The 14,815-nt window shown below is 37.4% G+C and overlaps 1 protein-coding gene across 2 annotated transcripts in view; it reads right to left on the bottom strand.

Annotated features, from left to right (window-relative positions):
* Window positions 1–14,815, bottom strand: part of FAM185A (family with sequence similarity 185 member A) — a 37,202-nt gene that overhangs the window by 16,476 nt on the left and 5,911 nt on the right. For both annotated transcript variants that reach the window (XM_080639270.1, XM_080639271.1), the window contains exons 3-5: window positions 12,746–12,838; window positions 7,708–7,846; window positions 2,793–2,834 (exon numbers count right to left, since the gene is read on the bottom strand). In XM_080639270.1, the coding sequence (XP_080495396.1) occupies window positions 2,793–2,834; window positions 7,708–7,846; window positions 12,746–12,838 (274 nt within the window). The remainder of the gene's footprint in view (window positions 1–2,792; window positions 2,835–7,707; window positions 7,847–12,745; window positions 12,839–14,815) is intronic.

Here is a 14,815-nt window from a genome sequence, read left to right as displayed (position 1 = left end):
GACTGAACATGAGCCAGCAGTGTGCCCTGGCACAAAAGAAGTCAAACAGTATCCTTGGCAGTATTAACTGAAGCATGGCCAGTTATTAAGGAGAGGGATTATGCCTCTCTAGTCGGCACTTATTACACTACACCTAGAACACAGCATCCAGTGTTGGGGCTCCCAAAAGAGGGTAGACATCAATAAACTGGACTGAATCCAGCAGAGAAGCACCAACAAAGGCTATGGAACACCCCTCTCCTCAGCCTCTCCTGATGGGGAAGGGCTTGCCCAGCTTGGAGAACAGACTGCTTCAGGACCTGACAGCAGTCCCCTGGTATCTGCAAGGAGGTGATCAAGAAGACAAAGCCAGACTCCTCAGAGTGGTGCATGATGAGAGCATGACAGACCAAAAATCTATCAAAAAAAGAGAGCTTTAGTCTGGATAGAAGGAATAGTCTTGTCAACCCTGAGGACAGCCAAGCAGTGGAACAGTTTGCCAGAGTGGCTGTACAGTCTCCATCCTTGGTGGTTTTTCGAACCATTGGATAAAGCTCTGAGCAACCTCACAGCTCACAAGGCTTTGAGCAAGAGGCTGGGGACTAGAGACTGCTTGAGCAGGGGAGCAGAACAAAATGACCTCCAGAAGTCCTTTCCAACCTCAAACATTCTACATTTCTGCAACTCCCTGAGGTCTCTTCCAACCTGAGTTTTCCTATGAATTTACTGAATAAAAAGTTAAAAGATTAAGCTAGTTCTAAATACGAAGTACTCAGTTACTCTTTGTAAGATAATTCAGATTTATAATGACTAATTTAAATAGCAACTTAGAATCATAGAATGGTTTGGGTTAGAAAGGACCTGAAGATCATCTAGTTCCAATCCCCTAGCCTTGGGCTCAGATACCACACACCAAACCATTTCACCCAAGACTCTGAAGTGAAGACACTTCAACCTGGCCTTCAACACTGCCAGGGATGGAGCAATCACAACTTAAAACTAGAAGTAAAAATAGCTCTGGTTGTTTCAAACTATGAAGTCATTCAAAGTCCATAGAACATTTGATACAAGTAGGAAGCTTCTAATACAGGATTGGAAAACAATGTCAGTGACTAATAACACCAAAATAAAAAGAAATAAAAATATTCTATGAATAATAACAAAAGCAGAAGATTAGAGAACATCACTGGTTTCCTTTTTTTAATGCAAAATTATATAAGAATAGGAAACTGTCAAGCCAGCAGCTTATATTTTCCCAAAAACATTTTGAAGAAAAAAAATATCCATCATTCTCAAGTTTGTCTTGTAAATAAATCTTTCAAAGGCAAAGGATACATCCTCAAAATTTAGAGATGATACATCCCCAAACTGATTTTTTCTGTAAACTAATAAAATTCTATCTCCAGTGAAGTAAATAACTATATCCCTATGAAAACCCAGCCAAGGAAGTTGGAAGATTTAAGTTGTTCTTCCTATTTCTATCAAAAAAATCCCTGTCAGGTTTCTTGACAATCCAACAAGCTACCTTGTAGCATGTGTTTGTCACAGACAAAAACCTTCCACTTAAAACTTCATATTTTCTTTTTCAAGTTTATAGAGTTGAACCACTGAATGTTAGAAGTCTTTTACCTTTGGAAAAAGCCACAAAGATCTCTTCAAGAAAAAAGCTCTTCAAGAAAAGATTAAGTCTAACTAGTGCTTTCAGTACTGAAACTGAAATTTTTTCAACTCTAAGATGTGTCTTAATGTTTAAGTAGAACCTGGTTAATTAAGGAAAATTATCATCATCTAGTTGATGGAAAAAGCTATCTCCTGTGGTAAGAAACCTTTATTTAAACACTTCATACTCTGAGTTTATTTAAAAGAAAGAAAAACAGACTAGCAAGCTTAATTTAATTCTGTGGTTTAATGACTAACTCAGAAGAATGTGTATTGCATTCATTTTCCAGGAAAGTTAATATAGATTGCTCAGAAACATAAGAAGAGTTGTAACAGTACAGATTGTCCCTGAACAATGCTTAATGAGTGACTATGGTTACTACCATTAGCAGAAGTCTTTGAGATTTGGGCCCATAATCAATTTATTTACAGAATGGGAAATCCTTCTACGTATATTCAGGAGTCACTGAGCCTTGTCTATGATTGTTACTTCAATTTTCTGTCATAGAAATAACCAGAATTTGAGTTTTTTTTACTTTTGTGTTGAGGTACTACCAAAATGCAACTGATATAATATGTACCATAATTGGTAACTCCTAGTTGTCCTGTTGTATATCCTGTTCAAGTTCCTGAAAGAAAATTTATGAGCCATTTTTATTTCTGAAGGGAAAACAAAGATCAGCAGAATAGTTTGGAGACTATTACTATTATCACAATCTTCCCCTCCTCAATAAATGATCAATGCTTTGAGATATAAAAATTAAACACAGCTAGTCATCGATATCAACGAATGTAAGAGAACTAGGCTAAAGGTAAAATGACTGCAATTCCTGTGTCCTTTTAGTTACTGTTTTCTTGTGTCTTAATCACATCTTAATCTAGAAGATGGCACCTAGATTCAGTGTGACTTGCGCAAAGCCCAGTAAGTACCGTGGTATCAAACGTGAGACAGTCTGAGTTGCCCAACTGCAAAAGGCTGACAGTGAAGTTTGGAAAGGATCTCCTTCAGCTACACAGCTATCAGTGCTACTGAAAAGAGGGCAGAAACATCTGTAAGGAATTACCTCTTTACTTTCCCTGTGAACATTTGGCTTTTAGAAAGGAGAAGGAAAGAGGGAAAAAAAGAGATAGCTCTAAGAGAAGGTAGAACCTACCTACTGAGATATTCCCAGTTTTGGTCTGAAGGCTGGTGTTACCTATTAAGAAGAGAAAGAAAAAACATTAAAAGCATATTTAATTGCTTTCTGAAATTGTAACAAAGGCTAAAGTAATGTGGACCTGTACAAGCGCATTGCAGTTGTAGTAGTATCTCTCATTTGCATAGAGAAGCAAAATAGCACAAACCAGATATATTGCTTGAATATTATTGCTTTACAAACAAAAATCTCAACACATGTGGGTAACAATGAATTGATTCCAGATGAGAAAAGCATGGAGTAAAACTTAAAGACACAGACTGGATGTGAGAGAGAGAAAAGCAGAGATGAATTGTGAGGCTAAGGCACAGTATTTTCTTATTTTATTTTGCGCCAAATTTTTGCATGTTTCTCTGATGCCTGCAACAGAACTATGGATGATTTAAGCAGGTCAACAGGATTAGTAACATAAACAGTCCCTATTTTCCCCTTTTATTTATATATATATATATATATATATAGTTAGATAGATAAGACACAGACACATACACAGACAAATATATGTGTGTCTATAGATGTAGGCACATGTATATTCCCCCTGCCCTGCTCTGAGGATGAGTTGGCTGGTTGTTTTCCTTTCTTTTTCTGCAAAGGCTGCTTCCTGGACTTACTGAACTTTACCTACTCTCTCCAAACTTATTCTCATATGCATGATGATCTCTTGTCAATGCTTTTCACTGACTTCAGTGAGATCTGAGTGCATTGGAGAAACTGGAGAACAAAAGTGAGTAATGCAGAATGGTCTCCCAGTGAACTTGCATTACTCTGAACAGGCACTAGTGTTTTAGCCTCAAAAATCTCAAGATGAATAGTCTTCCCCTTTACCTATGGAACCAAGAGAATGTGGAAGGATGACAGATGTACCTCGTAACAGAAAATCCATCTATACCTACTAACAAAGTTTGTAGTAACTTCCATAGTTCCACATGTATGCTACACATGTATAATTGAATCATAGAATAGTTAGGGTTGGAAACGACCTTAAGATCATTTAGCTCCAACCCCCCTGCCATGGGCAGGGACACCTCACACTAAACCATGTCACCCACTATAACCATTACTTTTTCCCAGTAAAAGGATATAGCTAGTGACCATGGACAGATGTCTTCCATTTTCTATGAATGTAAATGATTTTCTAATGTTATACCTGTCTATGCAAAAGGCTATCACTGAGTCATAGACAAAATGGACTTTAAAAATAGGCAAAAGAAATCAGTGGTCTATGGCAGAAAAAAAAATGCAGAAAAAAAAATGCCTCAACAAATGCTTTAATTTTAAAAACTAAACCACAACATGTCATTCCTGCCACACTCTCATCCTCCCAGGAGAATAGATTGCAAAATAAAAGGTTGATAATAGTAACCGAGTCCAAGTTAGTAATACACATTATTCACAACAATTTTCAGATCTTTCAGAACTGGCCTTTAAAAATGGCATATGGATCAAGCTTTGCTCCTATCTTCTGTAATGACAGAGTGGCAAACAACCATTAAGGTAAGATGCATTCCACTCCATGTGACCTGTAGAGCTTTTCTTAGTGGTCTGTGGGCTGAAAGCTAGAAAAGCAGCCTATCATCAATAGTCTTCAATTCATCATTTCAAGCACACATTGTACAAAATACTTACGGGTTCTGAAAAATCAGTTGAAACAAAACCATGTTTCAATGAACCTGAAAGATGTTTGGCTTTACCATTTGCTGTTATTAAGAGACACACTATAATTATCCCACACTTTTCCCCATATCATCATGACTAGCACTTATTTTTGTGCAAGCTACAAAAAAGCTTCGGGTTTTGTCAGCTAGCAGGCCTCCGTGGAGCTGAAGTTTGATTACACTCTGCTTGCATATAGCCCCTGGGACTTGGGGATTTCTGGTTTGCTCTTTATTTTTCTGGGGTTTTTTTGCTTTCTGTTTTGATAAGCAGGTTCTTGAAAAATATTAAAACATGTTGAAATCAAACTCCTAATAACCACAAACTTATATGGCAGATACAACTAATGCTGCATAATGTCAACATATTAGTGTGATAGACTCACTTCAAATATTTAGCTAAAAAATGTTGGTTTTAAAGCAGATAGGAATGTCCTGCTGTGTTATGACAGTGCACAGAAGTGTTCTTTTGGTTGTGCAGTGGTCCCATAAAGGCCAATGCTTAACTTACAATTTTTAAGCTAGCCAAGCATTTTTTTGGTCATATCAAGGACAAAGAGGAAGAGCTGACCAGAGGTAATTACTAGTTTGATTCTTATATGCAACCGACTTCAGCATTGTAGTGCAATACTATAAAGTCCAAAATATAATAGTTTTAACAGAATATTGATGACAGTGGCTTGGTTCTTTGATTGCTTCTGAAGAAATACTTATCTTTTTCTATCATGTATAAGCTTCTCCATAAACACTATAAAACTTCAAACTACAGTACCGCAAGACAGGATCAGTATAGGACTGGGGCAAAAGATGGCTTTCGGGACATAAATAAAGGCATCACTTTATATTGTATTATTTCCATTCTTTCAATTTGTTTTGAAGGCTCTCAAGGTGGCATGGTTCTGATGCACAGAAGAAACAAATAAACCACCACACAGCTTTTTACCACTTTGACTTTGCATTTTAAATTTGAGGCTAAAGTACAGTCATGCCTGAAAGGGAATGAAATTAATTTCTACAATCCCACAATCACTGAAATCCAGAAACATAGCTGAAATTTATGGAACATGCTTTAGTATATCAGATTCCTTTCAGAAGGGAATATGGAACGCCAAGCTCAAGCATTACACCATACTACCTTCAAAACATTGCACATTTTCTGTTTTGTCTTATGCAGGTCACTATAAGGCAGCTATATGGTCATCTTTTCCTATATATTAATTAGTGTGCAAATATATAAAGTAACTTCAGTAACTATATTTTCCAGTGTGATTCTCTTATATTGAAATAGTTACTAGACTATAACACAAGAACAGATCAAAAGCAAATATAAAGTCCGGCACGTGAGACAAAACAACCCTGTAAGGCAGTGAAAGTTGAGTACCGGCTGTTTGCAAAGAAGCTTTGCAGGTAAGGACCTAAGGGCATTGTGATATGCACCAACTTCAGCATGAATCACTATCTGTATGATAAGCATATCCAGCACGTAAAATCCTCTTCCGAGACTGCATTTGGAGTATTGTGTCCAACTTGGGTCTTCCCAGTCAAAAATGACACTGAGGTTCTGAGGTGAGGTCAGAGAAGGGTATTGAGAAGCATACTACAAGTGCAACTATATGCGACTACAGTATCAGCATCCTGTCAGCTATAAGAAAACAGTGGACTTAACTGCCCAAGAAACAATCTTTCCAAGTGTTTACAAACAAAACTGCTACTAAAACTGAGCTACCTCATGAGCAAAAACCAGAAGTGGCCACTTGTTTTCTAACATAAAATTATGAAAGGAGTTTATCTTTTCCAGCAGTATTCACGCGTTTCTGTGCATATATATATGTAATACAATAATTTAGAATACTTTACAAGTATTTGCTCTTACTATTAAAACATGACTGAGGAGCATGATTTTTTGCAGGATTTTTTTTTCAGGAAAAATAGAAGAGCCAAGCTAATGTTAGTGTGCAATTGTTTTGAAAAGAAACAGCTAAAATAACATTAGGTGTTCCAGACCCATTTCATAGAGAGCTCATAAAAATAATCCTGAAGTGACATAAGAAATGTCTGTGTAATTTGGATGCAATTCTATTTGTTTTCATATTGTTCTTCAGCTAGATGACAATGAGGCATTACTAAAGAAGTCACCAACTACAGCGGCTGGTTATTCAAAATTAGTTATTCAAAATAAGCTTTTGGCTGTGCACAGAGGCATGAACATGCTCGCACACTGATCAGTCCACAACATCATTATATGGGTTTGAAGTTAGAAAAACCAAACCAAAACAGCTGAGACAGAAGTACCAGTAACAATACAGACTACATGTTAAAAAAATACAATAACATGAAAAAAAAAGTTATTTCTAACTATGCATGCTGAAGTGAACTTAACCTAACAGGTTTAGAAACAATTCTTAAATTTACTATAAATGGACAAAGGACTTGCTCCTCTAAAGAAGAGTCATTTCTCAAGCAAGACGACAACACAAAACTGTGCACACAGTTGGAAATCTGGAACTCTGACTGATCTGAGTAATTTTCACTCTTTGTACATCCCCCAGTTTGTTTTACTTAATGTTAAATCACCAAACCCACACTACAGCACAGGCAGAATTCAGTGGGACTTTGTTAAATTAGAAAACCACACCAGATTCTAACCTTGAGTGCTGTTTAAATAAAAGATCATCAAGTTAGTTTTAGTTCTAGGTGAAGGACATTAAAGGGTGGATGGATTAGAGACTTTCCTCCCACTCCCAATCACAGAACAGAAACTGTCACCACTTTATTAGCATAGCGTGCCAGCAGAGACAGACTATTTCTGCTAAAAACTAAATACAACCAAGTTCTACCATAGTTCTTAGCAGATGCAGTAAGAGCTACTTCTTCTATGAAGAAAATAAAGGATGGAGAGAGGGGAAGAGAAGCCTCTTTACTAAGTATAATTTTCATTGCTGAAATTTAAAATAGTTTTACATCCTTAGTATGTGTGATGTTTCTCTCCTACAAAATACACTTTTTGCTATTTCATAAGTATGCTTACAAAGTTGTTTTAAAAAAATAAATGCAGCAGACAAGTTAATTATCTTCAATTTGGTCTCTAACAGACCGAACTGCTTTGTGCGTACACTGTGCACAGTTGATCTAGCAACAGTCTATAGCATTAGCCCATTTGTTATGGCGAACATTATGAACACCTTCAAAGCAGACAAATTTGCTCAGTATTTTCTTCTTACCATGAATATTTCCCAGCAGAATATCACCAGCTACTGAAGACAGATATGATGACTCTGCATAGAGATACTTAGTTTTCAGCAGCCCATCTTCAGTAGATATGTTGATGGATGTCCCCTGCAGCTTCTCTATATTCACGCTCTAAGAGAAATAAACTTAAATAAACATAATGGAAAAGTTGTCATCGCAGTTTGAAAAGGCATAGGGAAGTAATAGTATTAAGAGGCAAAACAAATGGAAAGCAGTTGGTTAAGAACAGAGTCAAGTTCTTAGTTAAAAGCTACACAAGACAAAACAAAAAACCTTTACATCCAGAGAACTGACCAAAAAGTTAATGATTCATTACAACATTCCAATGAATTACTACATAAGTCATACAGGTGAAGAACCCGAACAGTCACAAAATGATCTATTTTTAAGAAACAACTCTTAATTTTTAGAAGTAAACAAACAGATAAGCTGTAACAACGAAGACATAACATTCATGCAGCATTATGATGCTTAAAGCTTTGATAATCAGTTTTCTGTCACCACATACCGAAACATCCACTGTCTTTGTTTATACATAGAGCTCTTTACACAGATTTTTAACTGGGTCACTTTGTAGACATAGCTTTGGTGAAGGTTTGCAAAAAAAGCCACAGCTGCACTTTTCCTCAGTATAGTTGTTCATATTACCTCAGTTACTCAGGCCTCTATTCTTGGACTTAAGCCTTAAGATATACAAAGCCTTGAAAATGAGGGATAGATATCCATTTTGACATCTTTTCAATAGAAATGGAGATAAAGGATAAGATTTGAAAAGTTGCACTACGGACACATTTGGGAAATAAAAGGTGATAAATGCATCTAGACCTCATAGCAGCCTTCCAGTATCTGAAGTGGGCCCACAAGGATGCCGGAGAGGGACTCTCAGGAATTGTAGCGATAAGACACGGTGTACTGGCTTTAAACTAAAACAAGGGAAGGTTAGGTTAGATATAAGGAAGAAATTGTTTACTGCGAGGGTGGTGAGGCACTTGAACAAGTTGCCCAAAGAAGTGGTAAATGCTCCATCCCTGGCAGTGTTCAAGGCCAGGTTAGATAGAGCTTTGCGCGACATGGTTTAGTGCGAGGCAACCCCGCCCATGGCAGAGGGATTGGAACTAGATGATCTTAAGGTCCTTTCCAATCCAAACCATTCTATGATTCTATGATTTCATCTGTGTGCCAGTAACCAGTCATGTGACAACCCATCTCAACAAACCAGAGTAACTTACAAGATTATGCAACTACCTTATGAATTGAACTCTATTATTCCCCAGTTAAATGTGATTTACGATGCAATCATTCAACAGTTCATACTTAACACTTTCAATCCACTTCATTTTAGCATTGTCATCTTGTGGAAAGAAGTTAATACAAAAGTCTGCTGACCCTTCTGGTGTTTTATTATACAAAGAATAAGCTATGGATGAAGTATGAGGTATTCTGACAAACAGCAACAAGTGTTTCACAAACTCCATGCTGTACTGTGCCCCAAAAAGTGAGCTAAAGAGGCTGCTTTAGTATGGACTATATGTCAGCCAAATTACACTGTGACCATACCAATCCATGCATACTGAGCTTTACACCATCTTCTCACATAAGAATACTGATTGGACTACTGTCTCAAGACTTGATCATAGAATCATAGAATACTCAGGGTTGGAAAGGACCTTAAGATCATCTAGTTCCAAACCCCTGCCATGGGCAGGGACACCTCAGACTAAACCATGTCACCCAAGGCTCTGTCCAATCCAGTTTTGAACATCACCAGGGATGGAGCATTCACAGCTTCCCTGGGAAGCCCATTTCAGTGCCTCACCACCCTTACAGTAAAGAAAATTGATTAGTAAAGAAAATTACAAGAAAAGTTGATGCTACACTATAAAGGAGGTCTCTAAGAATGTAACAAGACACACTAACTTACAATAATTTACATACACACTATGAAAAAATAAAGCAAAACCAACTACCAATACAATGAAGATTTGTTTCAGAATAACTGAAATAAGGTATGGGAGTCAGACTGCTCAAGTATAAAACTAAAAAAGTATCCTAGATAGGAAAAGCACAAAAATATGGGATTACTTTTTACTGAGACTGTGTTTTCAGTCCCAAATTCTTAAACTTTTATGAATTTTTGGCAGAACATAGCTGTTTGGCTCTGTTAAATAAGCATTATAGAAAAGTCCCTGTGGCACAGATTAGCTAATGATTCCCCAGTCAAACAAATTTGATTATTTTTGTCCACTGATCCACTAGGTTTTCTGGAAAAATTCCTCCCCTTGAGAGTAGAGCCTTGGGAGTTTGTAGTTACTAAGACTGACCACATGCTTAAGTTCCAGTTTCGTACCCTTTAAAGTGTCAGTCTATCTCCATAAATCAGAATGAGAATGTTTGGTTTTGCACCTGAACACATCTTGGTATGTTTAATTACGACATAAACACCACCTTCCCCGCATATTCCTCTTCTTGGCCTTCCTTTTTGTGTTATCCTTGCTCAAATATTTTACTAGTGCCTTCTCCATTTTCTCCCTTAAAAATATTCTGTTTCCCAAGTGCTTAGTGTCTTTTACCACATCCTTTCCCTCCCTACCTTCAGGAGGGGGCTGGAAATGCTGACAGAGCCATAATTACATAATGATGACTACAACTGGTGGAAGAAACACCTCATACAAACACACAGGAGATGTAAGGTTGACTGACTGTTAACAGAAGTGGTCAATTGAGAAAAGAAATCTCACACTCTCCTTCCTAACTATACAGCAAAGTTTGTTATTAGGAAGGTGAACAACATAAGCCAAAAGACTGTTCCATAGCTGTAAATTCCTGTTAAAATGATTTATTTCACTGAAGTTACTACAACTTTACAACTCTAAGAGTGAATTCTAGCAATATTTGTACTTATGATCACAAAGAAGCACCTTAACTCAATCTGCATAAAGTTTGTTTTGTTGTTTCAAAAGGACAACAGCATTTAAAGACTCAGAGCAAAATAACTGTATTTCTCATTTTCACGAAATATTTTCATGTAAATGCAGATCTAACTATTTTTCTACCATCCACTTGTTTTTATCAACTCCAGTGAGATGCTATTTAAAATTAACGCTATGCACTGTACTGGAGTAACAAACAACTTTGGGACAAACGACTAACAGCACAATTCTAAAGACCACCACCATGCCAGTACGTTCTGAGCAGCATGACTCCACAGGAATCATCCAGTCTTAATCACTGGTAGAAGGCAAGGATTCCAGTTTTCAGATCCTTCCAACAGAAATCCTTTCTGGGAAGATGGAGGATACATCCAGAATGGTGTGGACTACCTCTGCCCTATTCTACTCCCTGTGGCTGCTAGGGCTTAAGACAGATCCTAACTCCACTGACTACTAATAGTCCCAATGGAACTGCCAATGAATTAGAACTGATTAATCCAATTATGGCATCATCAGATCATACCACAGTCAGGCCTTACCCACTCTGCTTTACGGTGGGAGGTCTTGCTGGGATGCAATAATGTTCATGAAAATACATCAGTTATAGAATAGTCTTTTCCAGCCTAAATGATTAAGACCATTAAGTCCAACCGCTAACCCAGAACTAAACCATCTCCTCGAGTACCACATCTACAAGTCTTTCAAATACCTTCAGGGATGGTGACTCAATCACTTCCCTAGGCAGCCTGTTCCAATGCTTCACAACCTAGCACAACTTGAGGCCATTTCCTCTCATCCTATCACTTATTACTTAGGAAAAAGAGATAAGACACAATTCTCACTACAACCTCCTTTCAGACAGTTATAGAGAGCAATAAGGTCTCCCCTGAGCTTCCTTTTCTCCAGGATAAACAACCCCCAACAACAGTACAGCTGCAACAGTCTATAGCTCTTTTGTACATAAAAAATAGGCTAGCACCCACTACAAAAATGCAGGTAATTAAACATTACCAGTTCTTGGAAAATCCAACAGCAAGTTGCTCAGTTTACAGCAGGACCTTAAGAACAGCTCACAGCTGGCTCTATCTCATATGATCTCAGAACATACGACTTCAGAACACAATCTACATAAAACAGTGCCAAACAGCACTACACAGAGGCTGTTTTGGACTCCTAGAACTTAACAGCTTGGTCTCAATTCTATCCTTGTCTAGGGAAAGCTAACTTCATTCTTTCCAATTCTTCCCAGAGTTGCTGGGTTTATTGATTCTGAGAGAGTACTGCATGCATCTAAGCTACATCTAGACTTGGCTTGGCTCCACACATTCGTATAATACTGGTTCAGATGTAATGAATCCTGATGCAACCAGTTGCATGAACATCACAATGCTTAAACATTCAAGTTGAGCCTAAAAACCAGACTGGATATGAGAACTGTAGTATTATGTAAGGGACCCCAGCTCTACATAATTTTAAATAATGGAGAATTGACTATTTATCCCAAGAAGCAAAATGAGATTAGAGTAGTATGAGGCTTGTCTCATACTGCCATCTGCTGAAACAAGCCAGCTACTTCTCTACAAAACTTTTCCTGTTCATTCTTCTCACTGCACCTCATAACAAGATTACATGTGATTTTATTTCCTCAACTACAAAGAAATATACAAAACCTTCTACTCTGCTGTTCTTACAATCATATAATGCTGGAAGTGTACAGCATGGACAAATACTCAGCCACTATTAATGAGACACTAAAATAAATTCATGGGCCTACTGCAGAATCCAGATGTCTAGGTATCAGCCACATAAAAAGTTTAAGAGTGTTGTGAGAATTAAATGCTAGCAATGCCTCTGTGCTAACAAAATGATCACATGCTTCTTACTGCTCTTTCTGTGCAGCCTGTTCACTATTGCAAATTAAGCATAAAATAAGATAGTATAATTAGACAACTGGAAGTTAACAATGAAATGACAATCAAACTGTGAGGGTCATTACACATCCTTTAGCACATTCTTTAAAATTTAGTCATTATGCAGACAAGCTCAATAAGCCAAAGAGAAAGTTTTACATCTTACTTACACCCTTCTCTGTTGCATTAATATCTGTATTTCCATAAAGTGTTCCAAGACCAATTACTTTGCCACCGTTTGTCCGTATATCTATTTTACGGCTCTGGAAAAAAAGTTCAAAAAATCCTATGGTTAGGATAATTGTAACGAGAATCTATCTTGGTTATCAAGCCGTACCACAATAACCACCTTGGATCACAAACTCCATTTTACTGTGAAGCTTTCTCCTCAAGTTACTGCCAAATGTGTTTGATTATTTCCAGTGCAGTTGAACTGAAAACCAGTCACCTTTCTTTGTAACCAGAAACACAAGGGAAAGAAGGATGCTGAGGAACCTTTTACTCTCAATACAAGTAGTTTTTCGGGGGGGTTGGTTTTGGTTTTTATAACTAGAAAAACATTCACTCAGTACGTAAAGCAGCAAGCAAAGAAAGGGAAAACTTTGTGTTTCATTCATGCTCCATCCAGAAGCCAAGGTATGTATATACCTAGTGCTGCAGCATATGAGAAACAAGCTGGGAGTGAGAAATGAACTTACAAACTGAAGCCTTTCATTGACCTGAAACTTACAGTTTCACAGAATTCTATAGGACAATGATATACAATCACACTGTAAAACTACTTATGCTTGGAGTAGGATGTAAAGCCATAAACCTCTATGTGTGCATACCAGTGCAAACCCTAGGCCTGCAAGTAGAACCAGATCCTGGTGTTTCATTCCAGATATTAATTCAAATTAGGTATTTTGCATATAGCTGCATTACAGTCTCAAGGTTTTCACAGTCCAAACAGGTCTTCAGAGTAAAATGCAATGCCCTAACTTGAGACTTCAGCAGTGCTTCAGCCCTTTTAAAGGTTGGAAATAACTCAGCTGTGCAGTTAAGCTTCTGTACAAATAATAGATGATTCTCTCCATATAGAGTAAAAAGGATAAAGTCAAATTAGACGCCTCAGCCAGACAGCACAGTTGTGGCAGTTTCATCTGGCACATTATCGTAACAATGGTTAAAGAACAAATCCTCCAAGCACATAACACCAGGAAAATATAGGAATTCATAAGATAAGAAGAATTAATGTAGAGCAGTGACTTACCAGTATAGCCACTGATAGTTAAGCAAAATAAAACCATGACATACACACTTATTTCCTCAATTTTTTTTCTTTTTTTTTTTAATAAAGGATTTTTTTTATATATATAGTTTTTGGGACAAAGAAGTTTTGATAAGATACAGATGTCTCAACTTCCCTCTCCCCTGAATTATTAGACTATCCATATCTCTTAAAAAAAAAAAACCCAAAACACACACCCAAAAACCCCAAAACAAAACCATAAACCTCACAAGCTTTCAGAGGTAGGCATCAAGACATCTAACAGACAGCAGGATTTGCTGAGAGGAAGCAAGTTACAATAGTCAAATAGCTTTTTCATTAAAAGTGAATATTCCACTCACTGAAAGTAAGGAACACTAAAATGTCACAGGGCTTCTCCTAGCAACATGAAAAGGTCTGAGTAAGGAACAGGTAAAAGGCTGCCAGGGAAGTCAAAGACGTTAAAAGAAAAACAGAAGAATTTGTTCAGTTCAAAGAAAGGAAGGACGGTGGTACAGGACTTTTAAGAAATCATGCTCAAACATGGTGTCTGGTGAGGAAGCATTGCAGGTCTTCACTGATTGTGTGGAAGACACCTGGAATTCTTGTCATCACTGGCACAGTCAGGAAGCTGGAAGTAATCACTGAACATAGAAATAAAATGCAAGGATCTCCTTGGTCCCAATGTCACTGCTAAGCTAATGGACTGTAATAAAAAACAGGATTAAAAATTAAGAAGCAGTAGCACTGCTTTCTCAAAAGAGAATTTGGGAATAACTAATACTATGAAGAAGACCTAGAAGTTCTATCCCTATTTTGGAATCAATTGACCTGCAGACTTGGAAAGGATAGGGTAAACAGAGCTTTAGCCAACAAAACAAGCACCACCAAAAAAAACCTCAATAGAACAACCCTCAACAAATCTCACCAGCTAGATAATGCCTATCACACCAAAAGTATCAGTCAAAATCCATCAAAAAACTCATATAGA

This window comes from Psittacula echo (assembly GCF_963264785.1).
Source record: "Psittacula echo genome assembly, chromosome: 1".
NCBI lineage: Eukaryota > Metazoa > Chordata > Aves > Psittaciformes > Psittacidae > Psittacula > Psittacula echo.
The sequence above is the reverse complement of the archived record's forward strand: the minus strand, read 5'-3'. Positions and strand labels throughout refer to the sequence as shown.